The sequence below is a fragment of the Neovison vison genome, chromosome 13, assembly GCF_020171115.1.
Source record: "Neovison vison isolate M4711 chromosome 13, ASM_NN_V1, whole genome shotgun sequence".
Lineage (NCBI taxonomy): Eukaryota > Metazoa > Chordata > Mammalia > Carnivora > Mustelidae > Neogale > Neogale vison.
In genome coordinates this window covers 41610342-41637304 of record NC_058103.1, presented here as the reverse complement: position 1 = coordinate 41637304, position 26963 = coordinate 41610342, and the positions used below count along the sequence as shown (strand labels likewise).

The 26963-nt window shown below is 36.2% G+C and overlaps 1 protein-coding gene across 6 annotated transcripts in view; it reads left to right on the top strand.

Moving 5' to 3' along the window:
• KIAA0586 (KIAA0586 ortholog) overlaps positions 1-26963 on the top strand; it is a 134046-nt gene that overhangs the window by 55844 nt on the left and 51239 nt on the right. For 5 of the 6 annotated variants that reach the window (XR_006381785.1, XM_044232114.1, XM_044232117.1 and 2 more), the window contains exons 23-30: positions 1280-1439; positions 2653-2872; positions 3391-3632; positions 4580-4656; positions 11519-11653; positions 13772-13949; positions 24130-24287; positions 25935-26043. Coding sequence is in view for 5 of the 6 variants with exons in the window: in XM_044232114.1 (XP_044088049.1) it covers positions 1280-1439; positions 2653-2872; positions 3391-3632; positions 4580-4656; positions 11519-11653; positions 13772-13949; positions 24130-24287; positions 25935-26043 (1279 nt within the window). In the remaining variant the exon portion in view is untranslated. The remainder of the gene's footprint in view (positions 1-1279; positions 1440-2652; positions 2873-3390; positions 3633-4579; positions 4657-11518; positions 11654-13771; positions 13950-24129; positions 24288-25934; positions 26044-26963) is intronic. The other variant, XM_044232116.1, reaches the window with a different exon arrangement.

The window sequence follows — 26963 nt, the reverse complement described above, 5'->3', positions numbered from 1 at the left end:
ATGGTACTGTTAACATCTTAGCCAAGATTTTGTTAAAGATATAGTGAGATGATGAATGTAAAGAGCTTCATCTAGTGCCTGGAATTTGGCATTCAATAACTAATTGTTTATCATCATTGTCCATTACCAATACTAATTAGAATACCTTAGATTCTCTGATAATGATGGTTAGTAGCATTATATTTGAAAACAGTGCTCTTATGCTGTAGTTTATGTAGTTAAGAGAAAAGAAATAAAGTCTGAGAATATACTAATTATTAAGCAGTACCATAGAATTTCTAATATGCTTCATGGTTTTAAAATTGCATATCAATTTTCAACTCATAATCAGAATAAAGGCTAATTACCCTCCTCTATGCAGATGTTTCAGAATGAGGAGAAAAAAGATAGTATATTTGAAAAATAGCTAAAAGATATGTCTAGACAGTTCACACACAAAAAAAGAGATACAAATGGCCCATTTACATATAAAAAGATGGTCAGTATCACTGATAATAAGAAAAAAATCACTGAAACCTCACTTTTACTTATATAATGACATTGTGTAGAAAACCTTGGGGAAATGGGAATTCTCATACCTTCTTTTGGTTAGTGTACAATAATATAACCCTGCAGAGGGAAATTTGGCGATATGTATTCAAGTTAAAAAAGCAATTAACCCTTTAACCAAGCAGTCCCACTTTTAAGAAGTTATTCCGCAGATAATCTATACACACACGTGTCTTCAATCAAAATACTCTGGGGAAGGGAATTAGGTAGGTAAGATATGGCTAGGAAAGGAGACTTAATTCACACTATTGTTTACTTTTTCCTTCCTCAGTACTTTCCATCTCCACATTGTCTTCATTTCATCCCCTCCACCCCTGCTTTTTCTTATCCTTCCATTACTTTTCACAAGCTCTGTTCTTTTGTGCTAAAAGGCTGCTCTTTGATATATTGTCAGTTAAAACACTTCCTTTCTGTTACATGGTCTCCCCAGCTTGTGTTTGCATTTCATCTTCTGCTGTATATTCACTGTGTCTTCCTCTCTATGTTAGAAGAGGGAGCCTTAGCTTTCTTTGGGGCCTACTTCAAAGGCAGAGCTAGTGCAGTAGCCTGAGGCTCTCTGCAGGCTAGTCTTGAAACTCACAGCTAGAAGTTCAAGGTAGGGCTCCATTTCCTCCCATTCATTTAAATTCTTTGTAATCTTGAATGAACTCATTTCATTGTTGGACATTATCGGTATTGGGTGATTATACGATCTTGAGTGATTATCAATACCTTGTTTTATTTATTTTAGGCAAGAGTATGTACCCCAGTGGCTACCCCACAGCCAACTCCTCCTCGCTCACCTTCGTCACCTCCTAAGGAATGTGTATTAGTAAAAACTCCAGATTCTTCTCCCTATGAGTCAGATCATGATTTAGCTATTCCTGCAGAAGAAATATTATCTGGAAAAGGTAGAAACCTTATTCTGTACATCAGTTTTCATCTGATAACTATTACATAAGATTACATAGTTTATTTTATAAGATGTTTTATAGATTAATATGCACATACATTTTGCTTACTAGGTTTTAGTAAATCATCCTTTCTTGCAAGGAAACTAAGAAATTGTTTGCTACTTTTTAAAGTATGTGATCTAGGGGTGCTTGGCTGCCTCAGTTAGTAGAGCATGTGACTCTTGATCTCAGGGTTGTAAGTTTAAGCCCCACATTGAACTTAGAGATTAGTTAAAAAAATAAAGCATCTTAAAAAAAAAAAAAACAACTTAAAAAAGTATAAGATCTTATACACACTTGGACCACTTTTAAGTTCAGGGGCACCTGGGTGGCTCAGTGGGTTAAGCATCTGCCTTCAGCTAAGATCGTGATCCCAGAGTCCTACATTGGGCTCTCTGCTTATCAGGGAATCTGCTTCTTGCTCTGCCCCTTACTCTCTTCATGCTCTCTCTCTCTCAAATAAATAAATAAATAAATATTTAAAAAAGATTTTTATTTATTTATTTGACAGAGATCACAAGTAGGCAGAGAGGCAGGCAGAAAGAGAGAGGGAGAGAGAGGAGGAAGCAGGTTCCCTACTGAGCAGAGAGCCCAATATGGGGCTTGATCCCAGGACCCTGGGATCATGACCCGAGCCGAAGGCAGAGGCCTTGACCCACTGAGCCACGCAGGTGCCCCAAAATGTATATATTTTTAAAGGTACTTGTCTTTTTTTTTTTTTTAAGATTTTATTTATTTGACATAGAGACAGTGAGAGAGGGAACACAAGCAGGGGGAGTGGGAGAGGATGAAGCAGGCTTCCGGCTGAGTAGGGAGGCCGATGTAGGGCTCAATCCCAAGATCCTGGAATCATGACCTGAGCCAAAGGCAGGTGCTTAATGACTGAGCCACCCAGGTACCCCAATAAATAAAATCTTTTTTTAAAAAAAATACTACTTTTAAGTTCATGGCAGTATAAAAGTGATGGGTCTTTTCAAGATTATATTCTTATACTTTACTAAATTAATTTGGGAATTTTCCCATTAATGGCCATCATCATCATCATCATCATTATTGCCATTATTTGTACACCCAGATGTTAAGAAATTCCTGAAGCAACATAGCTTGCCTTCCTATGGAGTTGTTTATTGACTTTTATCTTTCAATTTCTTTTTAAACAAAAAATCTTTAGGAAATGAAACGCCTGCCATCACACTTGTTAATACTCCAGCGGTTACCCCTGCTACTACCCCTCCTCCTGCAGTGGCTTTTTCCCCAACTTTGTCAGAGATTTCCATTGATAAAGTGAAGCCATCAGGTCCAGAGCTTCCTAAGCCATGGAGTGATGGAGACCTGCCACTGGAAGAAGAGAATCCTAGCTCTTTTCAAGAAGAACTTCATCCGAGAGCTATGTAAATGAGGACATACTCCCTTTCAGTAACTGCATTTCTTACGTTGACATATATAATCCATTAAAAACATCAGAAATGATGAAGCTTTATAAACCACAAGCTACTTTATACTTTTGTAGGAAGAAACTTCATAAATTTCAAATTTTTAAAATTTTCACCAGATTTACTTATGCCTTCAGTTCTTTTTTAAAACATTTTCTTGTGAAACAGATTAAAACATATAGTCATAATATTGTTCGTAAAACAGAAAATGATTTCTCTTCAGAGCAAATCTTCATTTACACTGATCGGTTAACTTTTATATTACCGTACAGATTTATCTGAGAGATGGTAGAACTTTCAAGATGGTCTATGATTAAAGCATGAAAACAATTTTAGAAAAATAAATCTTGGTAATTATAGTAGTGCAGATTATAGATGTACTTTGCTAAGGGAAGCATTTGAATCTGGCTTTTTAATATAAAAATTAATATAGGCCTTCAGTGACCTAAATGCAAAATATGTCTTTTTCTTCTTAGTGTAATGTCTGTGGCCAAGGAGGAAGAACCTGAGAGTGTGGATTTCCCTGCTCAGCCTGCACCTCCAGAGCCCCCACTTCTTCCTGGCACCAACGCCTCTTCCCTCACACAGATGCCAGGTTCTGATTCATCAACAACAGAGAGCACCTTCAGCGTTACTGTCACTGAAACGGAGACTCTGGATAGACCCATCTCTGAAGGAGAGATTCTATTTAACTGTGGTCAAAGAGTGACTTCCAAGAGTAAGTTAACTTGTATCAATTAATTTCACTGGTTAGATTATGATAATTCCTCAGTAATACTTTTCTATGCCAAGTGCTTTTACTTAAGTTTCAAGATTAAACATGGTATAATAGAAAGAATATGGACTCTGCACTTTAACTTTTCTATGCCTTAACTTCAGAAGAAAGTAAAATCTTGCTCACAAATCTCACTTTCCAAAAATAATACCACTCTTAATAGTATGGGGTATGTCCTTCCAGTCTGTTTTTTTCTATGCATATGTAGATACATAAATACATATGTATGTGTATTTGTGGGGGTGTATTTTTACCTTTAAAAATAAGATCATACTATATATGAAACCTGAATTTTTTTAAACCTGAATTTTTTTTACCTAATAAGATATTGTGGGCATCTTTCTATATCAGTATATCTAGCCATACCTCATTTTTTTTAGTTGTGTGTGGTCTATTAAAACAATGCCATAGTGGTTGGCATGTAGTTTGCTTTTAGTATTTCCATACTAACTCTCTAGTGACCATTTTTTACACACATATTTTGTGCACCTATCTGATTAATTCCTTTGAATACACTCCTAGAAGTGGAATTGCTGAATCAGAATATGCACCTTTAAAATAGTGGTACATTACCAACATACTCTTTAGAAATCTTACATCATGTTATTTAGGAATGCCTCTTTCTCAGTTTCATGGTTACTACTGGTATCTAATAGCTCTTTTTAATTTCTGACAAGCTGGTAGGTAAAACAAAAATCTCATATTTGTTATAAAATGTACTTTAAAAAAAGTGTAAGATTGAGTAGCTTGTGAATTATTATTATTTATGAACAGTATTATTTACAAACAGTATTTTGTGTAAGTTTAAATGTAAAGTTCTATGGCTTTGTGGTCAGGTTATTTACTAAGTTTATGTTCTGTTTTCTAAATTTTTACAATGTAACCTGTAGTTTTAGGAGACGAAGGACTGTATCTGATGAACCTAAATGATAGCTTATCCAGTACTCTGCAAGATGCCCTTGAGATGGTAAGAAATTATTGGCTCCATATTGAATTCTGACACAAAGAATATTTTGATGAATTTGTTGCCATCGATCAGGGTTTTTTCTCAGATATTTGAGTTATAGGTATAAAATTTAATAAAATATCCATTAAGGAATTTAAGCTTTGCACATTTCATTATCATTTTTGTATGTTTCATTATCATAATTACGAGAATGAAAGTTATTAACCTCTGTGTATCCAGTAGTTGAAAAATAAACAGTTAATGCAATTAAGTAATGAAAATCAAGCCCAGTCAAATTGTTATATGGTATAGTGCCTTTATAATATTTCAAACAGGGCTTTATCTGTTTAACCTGCTCTCTTAGGATATATTTGTTATTTTTCCCTAATCAGGATAATAATTCTTTGTGCTAAAAATAATTGAATTCTTTGGCATAAGAAAAAGAAACTGAAATAGGATGTAGTAGTACCATTACTTCCTAGTTATTACCTAGCTCTGTGGAAGTTGCCATTTAAAAACATGATTATGGGGGCTCCTGGGTGGCTCAGTTGGTTAAGTGCCTGACTCTTGATTTTGGCTCAGGTCATGATCTCTGGATCCTGGGATGGAGGCCTGCATTGGGCTGTATGCTCAGTGGGGAGCCTGCTTGAGGATATTCTCTCTCTCTCTCTTTCCCTTACTCCCTCTCTCTTCCTTTGTCCCTCCCCCTTCCACTCTCTCACAGACTTTCTCTCTCTATCAAATATATAAATAAATCTTTAAGAAAGTATTTATATTATTTCAGGGGTATCTGGGTGGCTCAGTTGGTTAAGTCGCTAACTCTTCATCTCAGCTTAGGTCTTGATCTCAGGATCATTAGTTCAAGCCCTTCATTGGGCTCAATGCTGGGTATGGAGCCTATTTAAAAGAAAAAAAAATATATATATATATTTAAAATAGGTATATATTTTACAATGGAATACTATGCAGCCATCAAAAGAAATGAAATCTTGCCATTTGTGATGACGTGGTTAGAACTAGAGGGTATTATCTTTAGAGAAATAAGTCAGTTGGAGAAAGACAACTAACATATGATCTCCCTAATATGAGGAAGTGGAGACGCAATGTGGGGGGTTTGGGGGGTAGGAAAAGAATAAATGAAACAAGATGGGATCGAGAGGGAGACAAACCATAAGAGACTCTTAATGTCACAAAACAAACTGAGAGTGGCCGGGGCGAGGGGGGTAGGGAGAGGGTGGTGGGGTTATGGACACTGGGGAGGGTATGTGCTATGGTGAGTGCTGTGAAGTGTGTAAACCTGGCGATTCACAGACCTGTACCCCTGGGGCCAATAATACATTTATATGTTTATAAAAAAAATTTTTTTTTAATTAAAAAGAATTTTAAAAAATAGGTATATATTTTAAATAGGTACATATATTTTAAATATGTATATATTTACTTACATATATGTGTGTGTTTAAATTATATATATAATTACAATTATTGCAGTATGTGTAATATCAATTAGTATTATAATATATGTAATATTAATTATCACATATCCACATAGAACTATAATACAGAAATGATAATAGGAATTTTCTTTTGAAATATTATTAAGGAATAGCAATCTATATCTATATCTCTCTCTATATTTTTTTAGAGAATTTATTTATTTGACAGACAGAGATCACAAGTAGGCAGAGAGGCAGGCAGAAAGAGAGGAGGGGAAGCAGGCTCCCTGCTGAGCAGAGCGCCCGATCTGGGGCTCGAACCCAGGACCCTGGGATCATGACCTGAGTTGAAGGCAGGTGCTTAAACAGCTGAGCCACCCAGGCAACCCTTTTTTATATTTTTAACCACCCAAGGAAGGGAAGGCAGTTGTACTCAACTCTCATCTACCTTTATCTATAGCTTCTGCTAAACATTGCTATTATTTTTGCTCTTTTTAAAAAAGTTTGATAATTTTTGACATATGTATATATCTGTAAAGCCATTACTGCAGTCAAGATAATGAACATATCACCATCCATCACTTCCCAAAGTTTCCTCATGCCCTTTTGTAATTTGTCCTTCTCATCTCTTATCAGTCCTCTTATCCCCCCACATGTCTACCATGCTACTGGTCTGCTTTCTGTAGCTATAATTCATTTGCATTTTCCAAAATAACAGAAATGAAATCATATGGTATATTCTTTTTTTCTGGCTGCTTGAACTCAGCACAGTTGTTTTGAGATTCATCTATGTTGTAGTGTGTAACATAGTTAGTTCCTTTTTATTGCTGTGTTGTATGTGTTGTATGGATGTACCACAATTTGTCTCTTCACCTGTCAGTGGACATTTAGGTTGATTCCAGTTTTGACTATGACAAATAAAGCAACTATGAACATTTATGTACAAGTTTTATATGGACGTATGCTTTCATTTCTCTTGGGCAAATCCCTAGGAGTGGAATGGATAGATATGTGGTAGGTATATGGTAAACTTTTAAAGAAAAGCTGTTTAATTTGATCTGCTAAAATTTTGTGTTGGCTTTTGCATCTATGTTTTATAGGAATTATATTTTACAGGAATTACAAGAATCTGCAAAGAGTTTTGGGCTTTCCTCAGGCATATGGTTAAATTGCGTAAAGATAGTTTTACCCTTTTGAGTCTTGCTTTAAAGATTAATGAGGCAAGACCAGAGCAGTACTCACTCTAAGGCTATTCGTTCCCTGACGTGGAGGCAAGACCCTTGTAGGCACTCCAGCCAATGCCTCATTAAATGTGGTTTTCCAGCCTGCTTGATAGGAACAACTATTACTCTAGCCTGTGTCCACGCCCTGGGCACTTGTTGGAGCTAGTTTTTAGTTTAGCCTCACATGGTTAACTCACATGCATGTGCTGATCAGTATTCAGTGCTCAAAGTGGATCCGCTGCAGATCTCCAGAGTTCTCTCCCTGCGCAGCTTTCACTTTTCTGGGAGCCTGGAAACTCCCACAGGCAGTGATCTGGAGCAGTCACAGGGCTCTCCTGATTCGTTTTCATCTCTCAGGGGCCACTGTCTTTTGTTACCTGATGTCCCATGTCTTGAAATGTAAATTTTCACATACTTTGTCCATGTTTTTGTAGTTTCAAAGAGTTTGGTAAACCTGGAAGTAAAGTCTGGTGGCATTAGTATCTTTCCATTATACATGATCATGATGAAAACAGAGAGATTGGTGTACTTTTGAAAAGTCATGTCCTTCTGTCCCTTTGTAATCATAATGCCAGAAGTTCCTGTGAAACAACCACTTGAACTGATGTAAACTAGGACTATATATTAAATTCACTGGGGGAGGTTTTAAGAAATATGCATGCTGGTTCCAGCTTCTGATAGGTGGATTTGGTAGGTCATGAGAGTTATATGGTGTGCATGTGTGGCCAGTTAGAAGCCTAGACCTGTATATTTTGAAAAAGTTCCCAGTGTTCTCATGTATGTCCTTTGTTATATGTGACATCTCATTTTACAGATGAAGTTGAGTGAGGTTCAGTAGCTTGTCCATGTCACATAGCTATTCAGTGACAGATACACAACTCTTTTTTTTTTTTCCAATTTATTTATTTTCAGAAAAACAGTATTCATTATTTTTTCACCACACCCAGTGCTCCATGCAAGCTGTGCCCTCTATAATACCCACCACCTGGTACCCCAACCTCCCACCCCCCCGCCACTTCAAACCCCTCAGACTGTTTTTCAGAGTCCATAGTCTCTCATGGTTCATCTCCCCTTCCAATTTACCCAAAAGCACATACCCCCCCCAATGTCCATAACCTTCCCCCCTTCTCCCAACCCCCCTCCCCCCAGCAACCCACAGTTTGTTTCGTGAGATTAAGAGTCACTTATGGTTTGTCTCCCTCCCTATCCCATCTTGTTTCATGGATTCTTCTCCTACCCACTTAAGCCCCCATGTTGCATCACCACTCCCTCATATCAGGAAGATCATATGGTAGTTGTCTTTCTCCGCTTGACTTATTTCGCTAAGCATGATACGCTCTAGTTCCATCCATGTTGTCACAAATGGCAAGATTTCGTTTCTTTTGATGGCTGCATAGTATTCCATTGTGTATATATACCACATCTTCTTGATCCATTCATCTGTTGATGGACATCTAGGTTCTTTCCATAGTTTGGCTATTGTGGACATTGCTGCTATAAACATTCGGGTGCACGTGCCCCTTTGGATCACTACGTTTGTATCTTTAGGGTAAATTCCCAGTAGTGCAATTGCTGGGTCATAGGGCAGTTCTATTTTCAACATTTTGAGGAATCTCCATGCTGTTTTCCAGAGTGGTTGCACCAGCTTGCATTCCCACCAACAGTGTAGGAGGGTTCCCCTTTCTCCGCATCCTCGCCAGCATCTGTCATTTCCTGACTTGTTGATTTTAGCCATTCTGACTGGTGTGAGGTGATATCTCATTGTGGTTTTGATTTGTATTTCCCTGATGCCGAGTGATATGGAGCACTTTTTCATGGATACACAACTCTTTTTACATAGATGTGTGATACCTTTATTTTTCATTTTAAGCTATTAACTGTATATTTTGAGTTCTAATTGGGGCTATCTGAATCCTAAAGCTTAACTTACAAGGGGCTGGCTGTGTGTGGTGGAGATTTCTCAAGTCCATAAGCAGCTTTGGAGGCTAGGTAGCATCTTTATGTTATTAAGGATCTATAATAGGATCTATAATAAGGATATCATTAATCGTATAATGATGCTGAATTTGGAAATTAATATATCCAAGTAACAAAATTTGTTAAAAACAGTTTGCTTTACTATATACAGGGGTGTAAAATAATGCATTAAGGAGATTTTTTTTGGTAAGATTTTAATGGTGCAATTACTTGTCTCACAGTAATTATCTATTGCAAGTAATTGAATCCATTATGAAGAGAGTGAAAATCACTTTTATTATTTTTTTCTATTTTTTATTTTTTAAAGATTTTATCTATTTATTTGACAGACAGAGATCACAAGCAGGCAGAGAGACAGTAGAAAGCAGGCTTCCCGCGGAGTGGAGAGCCCGATGTAGGGCTTGATCCCAAGACCCTGGGATCATGACCCAAGCTGAAGACAGAGGCTTTAACCCACTGAGCCACCCAGGCGCCCCGAAAATCACTTTTATTAAATAATATGTGGGGAAGGCAAAAATGAGATGTCTTTATTTTCAGAGAAGCATTAAACTAACATTTGGTTTACTTAATATGTCATTATGGTATTTTTACCCATCCTTAGAACTTTATCGTGGACCAGAGAATGTTTAAGTTTATACTAAGTTTGTTTGTAAGTTTGTTTAAAATAATAGCTAAACCCAAATGAAACTAAATGATAACATCTTTTTTTTTTTTTCTTCATTTAAAACTGAACTCAATGTTTTTGGTAAGCCTAAATCAAATAAGTTACAAATTCATTTTTTAAAAAAGATTTTATTTATTTATTTGACACAGAGAGATCACAAATAGGCAGAGAGGCAGGCAGAGAGAGAGAGAGAGAGGAGGAGGAAGCAGGCTCTCCGCTGAGCAGAGAGCCCGATGCGGGACTCGATCCCAGGACCCTGAGATCATGACCTGAGCCAAAGGCAGAGGCTTAACCCACTGAGCCACCCAGGTGCCCCTACAAATTCATTTTTTAAAAGGTTTTATTTATTCATTTGAGAGAGAGAGAGAGCAAGAGTGAGAGTGTGGGGTGGGGAGAGCAACAGAGGGAGAGGGAGAAACAGACCCCCTGCTGATCCCAGGATGCTGGGATCTCAACCTGAGCTGAAGGCAGAGGCTTACCTAACTGAGCCATGCAGGTGCCCCAGATATGCTACAAATTCAAAATGAAGTCAAGTGCAGAAGTATAATCCTAAAAATCCAAGAACAACCAGTCATGTCACCAACAGACATTTATCTATATATAGCTGGGGGATAAAGACTGACAGTAATCTGGAATTAATAAACTTTATTTCATTATTAGTAAAATGTTAAGTAAAAAGTACTACTGCTGGAGTTAAAAATCTTGTTAATAGTTGGATTTACAGGGTGCCTGGGTGGCTCAGTAGGTTAAGCCTCTGCCTTTGGCTCAGGTCATGATCTCAGGGTCCTGGGATCAAGCCCAGCATAGGGCTCTCTCCTCAGCCGGAAGTCTGCTTCCCCCGTCTCTCTCTGCCTACAGAGGCCTCCTTGTGATCTCTCTCTTTCTGTCAAATAGATAAATAAAATCTTCTAAAACAATTGTTGGATTTAGAAGGGAATCTAGTTTCTCTGACTCTGAGCCCCATACTGTCCTGCATCTTTGGGACAGGTCTTATTTAAGGTGCCAGGAAGCCTAGTTTGGGTCCTCCAGGGAGGGCTGTAGTACCTGCTCCCTAGCCAAGTACCGAAGGTCAGCCCACAGGCAAAGGGACAATCAGAGGTCTATAGGTGCCTTAACATATTTCTGTAGTTTTTCGTTTTTGCCTGTGGTCCAGGTTTCAGTGTCCCTCCAGTGCTCTGTCCCTATCACCACACCATGGTGTTGCTTTGGGTGCTGCATAAATATGAAGCAGGAAACTGTGTAAGCCAAAAACTTGATGGCCCTACATAAAACATTTATGAATCATGATAACTCAGTCACTTCAGAGCAAGGGTCCAATTTGCATGTATATTATACTAAATGTCCAGTTGAAGTATAACCAAATTATTTTATATTGTTGTTTCTATTTGAGGCATACTAAAGACTTGTTAGTATAGTCAAATGAAAATGAGAACTAGGTGAAAATAGAGTCCACCTTCTTTCCATAAAGTGCTAATATGACCATTTTCATGATGGCTGCTACATTTCATTAATCATAAATCAAGAAAAATGCAAGTGTTTCATAGGATTTTTTGTTATATTAACTGTCTTTATATTTCATTCAGGAAGATGATCCTCCCAGCGAAGGACAAGTGATTAGGATGTCCCATAAAAAAATTCATGCAGACGCAATTCTTTCTCTTCTTGCTAAACAAAACCAAGACTCCTTGGTTTCACAGCAAGCAGTCTATCATTCAGAGGTACTTACTAACCTTAATATTTTTGTTTTCTTTTGGTTTGGTCTAAATACAGGAAAAATAACAAAAATATTCCTACTTAAAGTGAAAGCATGCTAATTCTTCAACTTATTCAGGGGTCAACTTTATAGTAACTTTAGCCTGAAATCAGAGCTCTAGAGTTTAGGCCATCTGCTCCAGCCCTCCTGTTCTACGGTTGAAAAAACCGAAGCCCTTTTAGATGATCTGTGAGGATCAGTCATTCTTTCTTTCTTCAGCCATTTACTGAATATCTACTATGTGCCAGAACCAGTCTTGAAAAACATACAAAGATGAAGGAGATAGAACCCTACCCTTAGGATGCTCACAGTCCTGTAGGGAGAAAAGGGCCTAACAATTACTCTATAGTTAATAATGGATCAAAATATTTAGAAAGTATTGAATAACTCAGTGTGACAAGCACTTTGGATAAAGAGAAACGTCTGGAGAAGTTGGTTGAACCAGATGATCATAAAGAACTGTTTAAGCCATGGAAAGGCTTGGGCACTGTAGAGGCTATTAAGATATTCTGGGCAAGGAGGTCACAAGGTATGATACGTAGGAAGGAATTTGGAGGTTTTATAATCCAGTCCTGGTGTTTGGAGGGAAAGAGGGGAAGGAATGAATCCTGATCCGGTTTCAGCTGCACCTTTTCATCCTATATGGGCTTTTGTGTTCCCTGATCTCTTAGTCTGGGGCACCAGTGTCTGCAGTCTGGGTTGTTGCCAAGATCAATGATACTTATGAGTATGAGAGCATTTTGTGAGTATGCAAGCTAAGGCTTCAGTAGAGTCCTAGAGTATTAAGGTATTAAATAGCTCAGCAATTACAAGCACCCTAGAAAATTGATTCATAATAGAGAAGGTACTGTTTATTGCCTAACAATTTATATGGTAGTGGCAGAGTAAGAAAGGCACTATGAAATACTCCTTATTAATTTCTAGGGAAAGTGTATCTGCCATGGTTCTAAATTTTGCCAAAGAGTCTCCAAAGGTTTTATATTAATTGCAAAACAATCCTGTTCTATTTAGAGGTTGTTGAGGTAATTGATGTTCCTAAAAAAAAGTCACATTAGGGCCTTAGAGGAGATAGAAATACACAAAAATTTGGGAAAATTATAGAAAATCTTGAATGTTGAGCTAAGAAGTTAGATTTTACTTTATAGTTAACAGAGCCATAGTTAATTTTATAATTAACATTGAAGATGTTTCAGCAGTGATTTCTTCATATATTCTAGAAAAACACTTGGTTGAAATTAAATCCTGTTTCAGTGAGAAACATGAGAACTTTCAGATACTGGAATTTTTATTCGGTTCTTAATAAGTAAACTCATATTTTAAAGACTTTACTTATTTGACAGAGAGAGACAGCGCAAGAGGGAACATAAGCAGGGGGAGTGGGAGAAGGAGAAGCAGGCTTCCCACTGAGCAGGGAGCCCCATGCAGGACTTGATCCCAGGACCCTGGGATCATGACCTGAGTTGAAGGCAGACACTTAACAACTGAGCCACCCAGGCACCCTAAATTTATTTTATATACTTGATAAAGAAATGTATTTGTACTTGTGTACTTTCTGAGGGGGAAGAATTTTATTAATATGATGAAAGTAGTCTTCTTCAACTTGGGTACTTATAAAAAAATGTAATTATTTGGATAAGGGTAATGTTTATGTCACTTAACTGTAAGATTCACCCTAATAAGTTCAGGCAGTTTTCATTAATGAAGAATGAAAAATAAGTTTTCTATTATTTTAATTTGAAGCTGTATGAATAATATGCAATGTGTGCCATTATTTAGTTTAAATAATAAAATTTTTCTTAGGTGTTTTGCTATCTAATTTGGAGTTTGGAAAGCAAGATAATGCTTATTTAACTTCATAAAAAATGAGATATTGGCAACAAAGCCTATTGCTACATGCCTGATCGGACGAACTTTTTAAGGCTGTCTTTCAGTAGAGAGTGTGTGTGTGTGTGTGTGTGTGTGAGATAATAAGCACTTCCTAAAATACCTTTCAAGCAGTCAAGTTCATGGTATTTGACAAATTTTTGCTCTTTTGACTTGATTTTAACATAGTGTTTTTAACAACTATTGCTACCTTTTATAGGACTTGGAAAACAGTGCAGGTGAACTTAGTGAAGGACAAAGGCCCAGACTGACAGCAGCAGCAGAGAACATCTTACTGGGACAGTCTGTCTCTATGCAGTCACCTGCCACTAATGCAGAGTTTTCGGATAAAAGATGTGCTCCTCAGCCATTATCTCAGCAATATGACACAGTTGCAGGTATACACCAAAATATTGCTTCTTGATGTAGCATTTATTAGAATGTACTTGAATCCCATCACACTTCTTTTGTACTGTTTCCAGGCTGAATGCTGTATTCTGTTTTGTGTTATAATTGTGATAGTGATCCTAATCTGAATTAAGAAAATTGCTATTTTCAGGTAGTGGCAAAATTTCTTTATTAAAAAGGGTCTTCATTATTGAAAAGTTTAGTAATGACTATTTTTTTGTGGTCTATATATTTTCCCAGATGTGATTCAGGTGTCAGTGTTAGTACGTGAGCCACTGGTTGGTGCATGGGATAATTTTGGTAATAGGCATACATATACTTAAAATTTTTTTAATAGTGATGTATTTTATTTATTTATTTATTTAATTTTATTTTACTGTATATTAGAAAAAATATAATTTAGAACACCAAACTGTGACAGAACATATCTTGTGTAGGACAAGGTTAAATTAGATAATCCTCTAGAAATTCATTCTTTACACTGTATGGATTTCTGACACAATGCTCAGTGTATTCATGACTAGTTTAGAACCTCATTAGCCAGAATTTCTGCTATAACACTTTGGAAATAAGAATAGAAAAGAGAGGGGCACCTGGGTGACTCAGTGGGTTAAAGCCTCTGCCTTCAGCTCAGGTCATTATCCCAGAGCCCTAGGATCAAGCCCCACATCAGGCTCTCTGCTCAGCAGGGAGGCTGCTTCCCTCTCTCTGTCTGCCTGCCTCTCTGCCTACTTGTGATCTCTCTCTCTGTCAGATAAATAAATAAATAAATAAATAATCGTTACAAAAAAAAGAATAGAAGAGAGACTACTGATCCCTAGCATATACGGTTGATTCTTATTATCTGTGCTATCTGTGGAGTCATCAGAAACACTGAGTTAGTAAATACTGACTCATTGCTCCTTGGAGAAAATACAGCCTAGATACCTGCAAGCCTCTGATCATAACATCTTTGTCAACTGATCAATATGTAACTGTGTTAATGCGTGTTTCTTTTTAAAGAAATTTATTGTAATATATACTGTTAGTTCATTGACATTGAGCTCAGGGTCCGCAACACTGTAGCTCGGGCCTGAACAAAGCTTCTGGAATCCATGTATTTTCTCTCTAAGGCCTGTCACAGCTTTGTGCACTTAAGACTCCAGATGGCACTTCAGCAGACTGAGTGGGGCCACTTGAAACCACAGATCACCAACAAGAAGCACAAAGATGTGAACAGACAATAAATAGACCGCAAAAGGGACCTTTGTTTACAGTATAAGAGCTGAAATAAGAAAACAGAGCATCACCTTGGTTCAGCCTCAGCTAGTAAATGGGTGATGCAAGGGTGCATGGGTGTCTGTGAATGATCACAAAATCACTGCAACGGTTGATTTGGGGATTAGAAGTAAATTTTATTGAGTAGGTAAATTTGCAAATATGGAATCAGCAAATTCATGGGGAGCAAATGTATTCTCATTTGCTGACTTTTCTATGCCCATTGCTGCATTCTCTTAAGTGAAAAGAACTTCCAGAGGTTTGCAGATTTTCCAAGGATCAGAAAAGGAAATGCATTAAGTCAGAAAAACATTAGTATAGAGTATTTAAAATCTCCATTTTATATTGGTGAACACCTTGTATCATTCAGAATTGAGAGAAATTCAAGACTAAATTTTCCAGGAGAATAAATATAAAGTAAGATTGGAGTTATTTCTCATTTTGTGCACATAGTGAGGGCATTAAATGTTTTACATTCTTTTAAACTAATAGGGTTTTTAAAAAAGATTTTATTAATTTGAGAGAGAGAGAGAGAGAGAGTGAGCACAAGCAGTGGGAGCAACAGAGGGAGAGGGAGAAGCATACTCTCAGCTGAGCAGGGAGTCCGATGTGAAACTCAATTCCAGGACCCTGGGATCATGAACTGAACCTAAGGCAGACATTTAACTGACTGAGTCACCCAGGCACCCCTAAGTGAGTAGTATTTAAGATGGCATAAAATGTGACTTTTTGAAGTTTTTATTTAAATCCAGTTAGTTATCATACAATGAAATATTGGTTTCAGGTGTACAATATAGTGATTCAGTACTTCCATATATCAGGGGTGCTCATCACAAGTGCACTCCTTACCTGTATCCCTGGGGCTAATAATACATTGTATGTTAATGAAATTAATTTAAAAAAAAGCACACTCCTTAATCCCCATCACCTATTTCATCACCACCCTCCCCACCTTCCCTTTGGCAGCCATGAGTTCTTTGTAGTTATGAGTGGGTTACAAGTGTGTTTCTTGGTTTGCTCCTCTTCCCCCTCTCCTTTGCTTGTTGTATTTGTATCCCGCTATCTGCAAATTGCAGTTAAACAGAATTGACACTAGGTGGCTCTCACAGATCACTTGAGAGCTGCTAGGTACTTGAGAAAAACTAGGTACTTGTTAATTATTATAGAATAAAATACATGAAGATATATCCTAGTTAGTCCCTGCTTATTCCTCTGGTTAGCACCTAGCATATTATCTACCATACAATGGGCTTATAATAGTAGGTACACTGCAGGTATTTGTTTTGTTTTCTTTTGTTTGTTTGGTTGTTTGTTTGTTTGTTTGTTTTGCAGGTATTGTTTAATAGGGGAAAACAGTAAGTTATGTGGCATAATATAAGATCGAGCATATAGATGAGGCAATTTAGCAGAGTGTGGCTAAGAATTTGGGCTTTTGGAGTTTCAGATACCAGTTTGAGTTCCAGCTCTGTGTACTTTGAGGCAAGCAACTTACTATCTTTGAGGCCAGTAATTTTGTTGGGACTGTATTTTGTTAGATTGATATAAGCAGAATGTATTGGTAAATTACAGTGTGGTTTGTCTTAGATATCTATAATGACGTGAATGAATGGATCACATTTCTTTTCAAAACAGCAACATTTTATGAAGCAATCTGTCAATGACCTTTTGAGTTAATTCATTTGTCTGCTTCCTATATGCTTGGGAATAGAATTCATCTGCTTCATTTACAAAAACCAAATAAGGAAATGTTCAGAATTTATTATGGGCCCCCCAGTGTGTTTCAGTTATATTGCACTGTGAATTAGCTGTAGTTGAAAGCTGTTGCAATTGTGCATTTTTCAGATTAAAAAATATTTTTGATAGTGGTTTAGATGTTGAAACTACAGTTCTTACTTCATTAAAAAAAAAAAAAACCCTACTCATTCATTTTATGTATGGGTTGTGTGTTCCATTTGTTAACTGAGGCTCTCTTTTAAAGTTAGTATTAGGAAGAATGTCTGCCTTAGAAGTTTCCAAATAATAAAAAAAGTAAAATTAAAAATATATATTTTTGAGCCCAAGTTTCTTCATCTATCAGGTGGGGATAATATTAGTGTATTAGTTGTCTCTTGCTATTTAATAAATTACCCCACAATTTAGCAACCAAAGACAGAAACATTTATATTCTCACACAATTCTGAAAGTCATGAATCTGGTAGCAGCTTAGCTAGGTAATTTTCAGAATCTTCCTTGAAGTTGCCGTCAAGTTGTTTTCTGAGGCTGATGTCATCCGAAGGCTTCCACTACAGTTGGAAGATCTTTTTTCCAAGCTCACTCACATGGTTGCTGGCAGGAGGCCCCAGTTCCACTGCTCATGACCTAGCAGCTGGCCTCCCACAGAGATGATCTGAGAGAAAGTAAGCAATCAAGATGGAAACCACAGTCTTTCATAACCTAATCTCAGAAGTGACATGCCATCGTTCCTTCCACATTCTATCAATAACACAGAGCAATCCTGGAATAAGATATAGTAGGGGATGACTGAAAGGTATGAACCCCAGGAGACAGGATTCAGGACACCATCTTAGAGGCTGGTTACCACAGATAGTGTCCACCCTTTATGGTTATTAGGAATAGTAAATGACAATGCATATAAAGTAGTCAGCACAGTGCTTACCACATGGTAAGTGGTGTTCTCTTTAATAATGACTAGAGTATGTAAAAATACCTTCTTATAGGGATTCAATAGAAATAGACTATCCACAGCTGCCTAGAAGGACTATGCCTGTAGAGAACTAACTTGTTCCTCTTGTTTTAAGTATTTTGGCACATGGTGGTTACTACAGAAGAATGAATACCATGTATCATTATTTCTGCTGTGACTAATCTCATGCCTTATATATGTACATATATATTTTTAATTAGAGAAAGAGAGGTAGAGGGGGTAGAGGGAGAGAGAGAATCTAATTAAGCAGGCTCCATGCCAGCACAGAGCCTGATGCCGACGTTGATCCCACAACCCTGACATCAGGACTTGACCAAAATCAAGAGTTGGACGTTTAACTGACTGAGCCATCCAGGTGTCCCTATATTGTTTTTTAAATAACTTTACCTGTCAAGGCTCATCAGTTCTTACCTTGCATATCTCCACTTCTGTTCATTTTCAGAAAGTATCCTATTTGCAACCTTTATTTCCCTACCACTCTTCCTAATCCTGAGGCCCTCAGTTTGGGTTGAGTAACAAAAAGATGCAAAATTAGTTTTGAAGAGTTGCCTTGAATCCTAATATGTAAACTGGTATTTTTTGAATGAATTGTAAGGACTCTGGAATACACTACCAATTATAGCTCTCATTTATTCAGAAAACTTCTATTGAATACTACTATGTATCTGGAACTACATTATATTACTATGGTGTTAGGCACTTGAGATACAGAGATGATAGACATCTACTCTCAAGGAAGTTTACAAACTACTGTAAGAGAAATACAAGAAAGAACTGTGTGATTAGTACAATATACATTGCTGTGGGACTGCAGGGGAGGACTCTACCCATACATGAAATCTCCGAGGTTTCCCACAAGTTCGATATGAAATTGAATCTTAATGGTGGAGTACAATAAGCATCCAGTTCATTCATTTACTTATTCATTCATAAAATATTTTTTGAGTGCTTGCTATACTCTAACCATATTCTGGGAGCTAGGAATATAAAACCTCATAAGATCCTATCCATAATGAGTTTTTTTCTCTAGTACAAGTAATAGATGACAGGGCATAAACATGCAATAAATTGTAGTTATTTTGATGTTTGTATAGAATGGGGTACAGGTCACTTGTATCTGGAGAGGGGAATCAGAAAAGACTTTGTACATGAGAGGAAGCTTACGTGAAATGGATTCTTGAAGATGAACAGATGTTTGCTGTGTAGTAAATGAGGAAAGACCTTGTGGGCCAAATATGCAGTGAGACAATGAAAAAGAAAAGAAAATAACAAGACTTCATCAGGGAAATATAAGTATCTTATCCATGAATTAGAGCTTAGGATAGATTGGAGTAGTGAGCCCAAACTAGGTCCTAGAAAATCCTGAATAATATATGAAATAGTTTTTGGATTTACTCTTGAGATGATAGGGATCCATTTGTGAACCAAATAGAAAATAATGCCCATCTTGTTTTATATTTATGCCCATGAAAAATTCATTCTTGAATTTCTATCAATTATGAATGTTTTATGATATTCACAGATCCATTAAGGATTATAAGTAAATGACTGATATGATGATCTTTGTCTTTTATTTCGCATGATCATCTGAGGTACAGTGTGATGAAAAGATTGGAAAGGATTAGGGCTAGAGGCAAGGAGCCTGGTTGGACAGCTATTACGGTAAAACATTATTCAAGAGTGAGGAAATATAAAAAGGGAGATTTGAAAGACAAGAAGGAGAATGGACAAGACTTAGTTTGAATGTGAGAAAAGCAAAAGAAAGGAAAACCTATCCCTATGGTTGGATGGATGGAATTTCCATTCACTGAGTTGAGAGAGAGGGACTGTGGAGTAGGGGTAGAATTAGGAGGAAATAAGGATGAATGGGCCTTTAAGCATGTTGAATTTGAGGCACCTTTGGGTTTCATACAAATGGAAAAATGTATTAGGTTTGACAAACCCAAAGCTGCTGCTGGCATAGGCAATTTTGGGTGGACTTAGTCTTCTCTGAAAGTCTTAGGTGTCTAAGGTTGCTTTTTCATTGCAGTAAGATGCTAGAAAAGTAAAATTAGGGATTTCAAGTTAAGATAAATTTGATGTGAATGATATAATAGTTACAAAGAGCTAAATTACATTATACAGACAAGACGCCCACACTCAATGAGCATGCTTTTTAGAAGTGACACCATTTGTGTTGTTGAGCAAATTTAGCATTGTTGTGATAGCTTTCAGGGAATTCCTACCTGACCCTTTATTACTGGGTTAGATACCTGTCATACATGCTCTCTATATAGTTCTCTAATGTTACCTGCCTAATTTTGCTTTTGTCACACTAATCTGTAATCTAATTTGTAATCTAATAAGACTTTATCTTGTTCACTGTCCTATCCCTGTCATCTAACAGAGTCTGTATCACCTAGGGCATAGTAAATATATGTTCAACAATAGGGTCTTCTATGGATTGAAAGCTATTACATGCTTTGAACGCTTTGGGGAGATAGTTGATTATATACCTTCTGGATTTTTACATTTAGGTCTTTTATCAAAATTTACTTTCTAGGGCGCCTGGGTGGCTCAGTGGGTTAAGCCGCTGCCTTCGGCTCAGGTCATGATCTCGGGGTCCTGGGATCGAGTCCCGCATTGGGCTCTCTGCTCAGCAGGGAGCCTGCTTCCTCCTCTCTCTCTGCCTGCCTCTCTGCCTACTGTGATCTCTCTCTGTCAAATAAATGAATAAAATCTTTTAAAAAAAAATTTACTTTCTGTCTTTTTAATGAATTTTTTCTTTATACCATACATTAACCACATATAATCTTACATAAAACAAAATGTGATTATATCATATATTAAATTATAGACTACTTTTTTAGAGTGACTGCCATCCATTCCTCATCCTCACATTTTCTCCTATCCCATATTTTGCCTTACCCCAGCTAACTCACGTTAAGATTCTGGCATGTAATCTTTCTGTTTTGTCCATAGACACACTCACATGTATAGTCTACATGGTAGATATATATGATATGTGTGTGTGCTGTTATTTTACAAGTCGAGATCATATCATGCCCTCTTCCCTGCATTTGTTTTTACACAATAAATCTTATGGAAATCACAAGTCTCTGATTGCCTATGCGTTTCTGTCTTCACGTTTGTTGGCCATTTGGATTTGCTCTTTTGTCAATTACCTACTTAAGTTCTTTCCCCATTTGTTAGGGTCTAAATTTTTCTTAAAACCATGCAATAACTATTTCAATTGTCAATTACCTACTTAAGTTCTTTCTCCATCTGCTGAATTTTTCTTAAACCATGTAATAACTATTTCTATATTTTAGATGTTTTCTATCACCTGTATTGCACATCTTTTTCCAAATTTATACTGAATTTATTATCATTATTTATGGTCTTTCTTTGCCATATAGGTAACAGAATTTTTTATATAGTTATTTCTATCTTCTATACTTTATGTGTTTTTATGGCTTGATTAGGTTTCTTCTAACATAAGTTTATACCTGTAGTCTTGTAGATTTTCTTGCAAACTTTTCATTATTTAGTGTATTTATATTTAAATCTGTCTGGAATTAACTTTTTCAAATGATGTAAAGTAGAAGCCCAGTATGATTTTCTTCCACATAAATAGCTAGTTGGGTCAGCATCAACTAATATATAAGCTGTTTTTCTTCCTACTGAATTAAAATATCAACCAGTTTGTATATTATTCTCATAGAGGTGGGAATATTTTTCTGGATTCTTTATTATAAGTAATCTGAATGCTTTATGAACTCAAACTTTAGACTATTGTGTCTTTATGGCACATTCTGTTATCTGATAGGGCAAGTTTCTGCTTCAAAAATCTTTTCATACTTTTGTTGGCAGGTCTCAGGCATGTGTTCTATATAAACTATAAAACTTTTTTTTTTCTGTTAAAAATCACCCTAGGGGCACCCGGGTGGCTCAGTGGGTTAAAGCCTCTGCTTTCGGCTCAAAGTCTTGGGATCGAGCCCCGCTTCGGGTTCTCTGCTCGGCGGGGAGCCTGCTTCCCCCTCTCTCTCTGCCTGCCTCTATGCCTACTTGTGGTCTCTGTCTGTCAAATAAATAAATAAAATCTAAAACAAAACAAGGGGCGCCTGGGTGGCTCAGTGGATTAAGCCGCTGCCTTCGGCTCAGGTCTGATCTCAGTCCTGGGATCGAGCCCTGCATCGGGCTCTCTGCTTGGCGGGGAGCCTGCTTTCCCTTCTCTCTCTGCCTGACTCTCTGCCTACTTGTGATCTCTCTCTCTCTGTCAAATAAATAAATAAAATCGTTAAAAAAAAATTTTTTTAAAAAACCACCCTAATGGGAATTATACTAAGTTATGTCTTAATATTGGAAGAATTAATATTTTTATGGTATATCATATCATATTCATATCTTGTTCTGTTCTTGTCAATAAGATGTAATAATTTTCATCATATGGATTCTATGCTTTTCTTAATAATCTTATTTTTAATTATTTTAAATTTTTGGTCACTATAGTAAAGGTTTTTTTTCTGTTTTTAGGTGGATACTAGTATAATATAGAGAAAAATCAATGATTTTTATATATTTATCTAGTATTCAGTCACATTACCAAATTCTCTTCTCAGTTTTAATAGAGTTCTTTTTCCTCACTAGAGTCTCTTGTTTTTCTAGATATATAACCATATTATCGGCACAGTTTTTAATATCTTCTCTTTTAACATTATTTGTGCTAATTCTTTTATCTTAATTCATTTGCCTGCCTTAGGAAAATCTTGGAAAAGTGACATATGAATAGAATAAGATATATCAGAATATAAAAAAAGCCAGTATACAAGGCTTGGAACAATAGTTTTATCTGAGTGATGGTTATTATTATCATTATTAAGTTAATCATATCATATGCTAGATAATTAAATGACAATAGAATAGGTAATAATTTTGAGAAATTGTTTTGTACAGATTGAATCTGGAAAGGTAAAAATTAAAACTCAAGGTGTATATTTCGCTTTTTGTAAAACTCATCTAAAAATAGAGATTAATATAAAAGATCAGAGAGTAATTTATTTGCTGTACCTAAGAAATTGTCAATACACTTACTTTTTTTTTTTTTCCCCTTTTCAGAGAGGGAGAGGTGGGGGGTGGGTCAGAGAGAGAATCTTAAGCAGGTTCCATATGGAGCCCAACCAGGGGCTCCATCTCCCAACCCTGAGATTATGACGTGAGTTGAAATCAAAAGGTGGATGCTTAACCAACTGAGCCATCCAAGCACCCCCTACGCTGACTTTTTTTTTTTTAAATACACTGACTTTGAATGGAAAATATTTGTGATGTCTTTAAGATATTATTTCATTTGAAAGAATTTATTTATGATACTTCAGATATAAATCTATTTCTGTTCACTACAATGAGATATACTACACTGTGCTAAATATTCAAAAGGTGGCATTAATTAGGAAAAACAGAATTTTCTTAGAGATATTTCAGGAGGAATGTAAATTAAAGAACAATGGGAATTGGAAAATGAGGATTTTAATTCCTCTTACTAACTCTCTGCTTTTTTGGGTAGTCCATTATCTTCCCTGAGCCTTAGCTTTGTCAGTAAATGATAGGGATAAAACTATCTCACCTGCCTATCTAACAGAATGATTATAATATTCAAATTAAATGATAACGTATGTGAAAGTGCTTGGAGCATAAGGTACCATGATATTGTTAGATACATTGATAGCTCTGCTCCTATTCCCTTCTTTTTATTGATTTGATGCCATTATTGATGAGATGCCATTTGGCTGAGGAAAAGAACTTGATTATTTGAAGAAAAATGTCTATAGAACAGAGCTAAGCAATAATAACATTTTCTAGCTAGGAAATTTCCCCTTGTTTTCACACTGCATTTTAGAAAGAAAATATTCTACTGACTCTTACTGATAGAAAAGGTAAGCTGGAATGTTAAGAGTTGATGTGAAAGAGTGGGGTTGGGTGTAGACTGCATTAGCAACTTGTTGATTGGAACCTTAGAATAGTCCATAGACTTGTCTGCACCGAGGTACTTTGTGCATTCTCTACAAGCTTTGTTTTGATTGCAGTGAAGACTTGGTACCAAATTATTTTGGGTTAAAGTACACTGCTACTTCTTATTCAGCAGTGAGAAATATTGGTAATTTTAGTCAATTAATTGTTCCTTTTCTAAGATAAATTAAACAATTTTTACTTTTTGTTTGTATCTTTGATAGCAGGTGGTGGTTATGAAAATTCATGTGCAAGTCATGGTCCAATGAGTTTGGGAGAATTGGAGTTGCAGCCAAATTCTAATCCTGCACTTCCCACAACACTTCTGACAGCACAAGAAAATAATGTTAAGTTATCAGGAGCTGCTGAAGATATTCATCAGGTATCCAATTAAAAATTCTTGTATTTTACTTAAAATGAGAATGGGAACAATATTGTCTTAGCATATAGTATACTGTATGGAGCATAGAGTCTTTGTAGTCATGTTTCCTTTATTTACTGATTCACACCTGGATACAAATCTTAGCTCTTAGGATTCTAGCTGTGACCTTGAACACAGAGCCTTTTTCTAAGCCTCAGTCTCCTCATCTTTATTTTAAAGATTAAAGAATAACATATATAAAGTGCTTGTCATCTAGTTAGGTAGCTATTATCATTTATACTTTGTATACCCATGCAATATCGAGCTCAGTAATTTACTGTAGTAGGTACTCAAGAATTATTTATTATATTAAAATTTGCAAAAGTTGTTAACATGAAAGCATATGAAATTTCATACTGAGTTAGGCCAATGGCCCGTGTAATTTTGTGTACTGAAAAAGTAGATTAATTACTCTTCAACATTAACAGTTTTGTATCTGTGTAATAGCAATGCATTTTTCACTGTTGATTCATTTATTCACTAAGTATTTATTGCATGGTATTGTATAGCATTGCACGGTGTTGGTATTACTGGCCACCTCAGAAGTTTCTTGAGTGAAATTCAAAACTGGCTTCCTATGCATGGAGAGCAAGGAGAGACCGAATAATGACAGACCACTTCAGAGTGGTAGGTGGCAGGTTCAGTAATTAAGGGAACTTATCGATGAGGCTTGTCTTGGGCAACTGTAAGACAAGTAGATCTCTGTACCTGCCCACTAGAATCTTAAAAGTTTATATGGAAGCCTTCATTTGTTTCAGTCAGCTATTCAGTCCAGATGAACACTTGGAACACTTCACTCTCTCAAGGTTATGTCCTTGGAACTGCTGCTAGTATGCAAATACTAGGTGTGATGTATATTCCAAAGACAGGGAGGAAGTAAGGTGCCTTGATTGACTGGGTTTAGCCTCTGGGTCAACTGTCATAAGAATCCAGAGATAGCTTTTTAAATTCCTGTCAAAGCATATCTGATAGATGTTTTCGGGAACTCATTCATAATTAGGCCCATAAAACAGGAAAAGGAAGAAAGAAAATGGCTTCGCAATTCGTGATGTGTGATTGTGAAAGAATGTGTGAATACGAGTCAGTTTCAAATTCAGTTAGGTTATAAGTAAGAAAGAGAGATGATGGGGCTTATGGTGGAATATACATTTCTTGAATGGTGAAGGAGGGTAACAATACCTACTATCTTGTGAGAATCAAATGATGTTACTATATATAAAGGCTCTTCGAAAATTGCAGTGCATTATGCAGATTTTCATTTTACGTAAAAGTGGTTATATGGCAGAGCTTATACGCAAATTAAGTTTTTATCCTATCTAAATCCATCATGTGTATATATCTAAGATAATTTGATTTATAAGGAGCTCTGAATTCTCTAGTAAAAATAGAAATAATTTGAATATTTGAAATCTGTGTGTATTATCCAAATCTTTTTCAAAATTTTATTTCCAATATCTTTTCATTAGTAGTATGTACTTTATCACCCATTTAGCAATTAGAAAGCACACTTAATATTTATATAAGAAACATCTAAATAATTTTCTTGCTCAGAAGTCTTTAAAGTAACTTTAAATGCAGTATTATGACTTCATGTCTTAAATTCTTTAGTACCAACAAAAGCATGACCAAGATGTTAAGCAAGTTGAACATAGGCCAGCACAAAGTCGTTTAATACGTGTAAGAAATAAATCTGATACTTCACTTTCACAGCAACAAGGTAAGATTAGTTTTCTTCTAATACAATAGTTTGATACTTGTCCTGATATTGAATAAGTATATAATGAGAATTCTTTATTTTTATATACATCTCATTCTTGTCTATAGGCTTTTTGTTTTCTCTTGGTCCATTGGGTTAAAGAATCTGGTATCATATTTGACTGTATGTGTATTCTTTTTACCAATAAACACTATTTCTAATGGAATTTTAAAACTTTTAGGCAGTGTTTTTCCTTTAATTTTACCCTTTAGTTCTTGTGCAATTAGATGCCTTTTTATCTATATATAGGCCTATATCTGTGTCATAGTTGTCTGTTTTAAAATTATAATACGATAAAGGTAAGGGGCTATGTCTGTAAAGGTGATTTTGTAAAGGGTATTTAGAGTTGTGGATGATGTTGACCAATAAGTACAATGTAAGTAAACTAAGGACTCTCACATTTACATGCTATTAATATGAATGACCTTTTCTGTACCGCTCAAAGTTGTGCGGTTGAATTTCATCTCTACCATCAGCATCACAGTATTTTGATGTTGCCTTTGTGTTTCTGAAAGACTGTTGGCTTTGTGCTTTATTTACCTTCCGCTTCTTAGTCATTTAAATTTAATATAACCTAAATTCTGAAATTAGCCAGTAGAAATTAAGATATCTTCTGTTTTAAAACTTTACTTCCACAATCTAGGAAGAAGTATTAGAAGTGTTTTGAGCAGTAGAACATTTTTCTTTGCTTTTGTAATTTTTTTTTTTTTTGGTCTCATTTATTGAATGCCAACATAATTGCAAATGTAACTCAGCAGTTAGTGTTCTAGGACAGACTTAAATGAGGAAGTACTCAAGATAATTATTGAAATTATGCTATGTAGATTTTAGATTTTTACTTTTCTGCTTTCTGTTCCTCTCTCGCTCCAACTTCTCAGTAC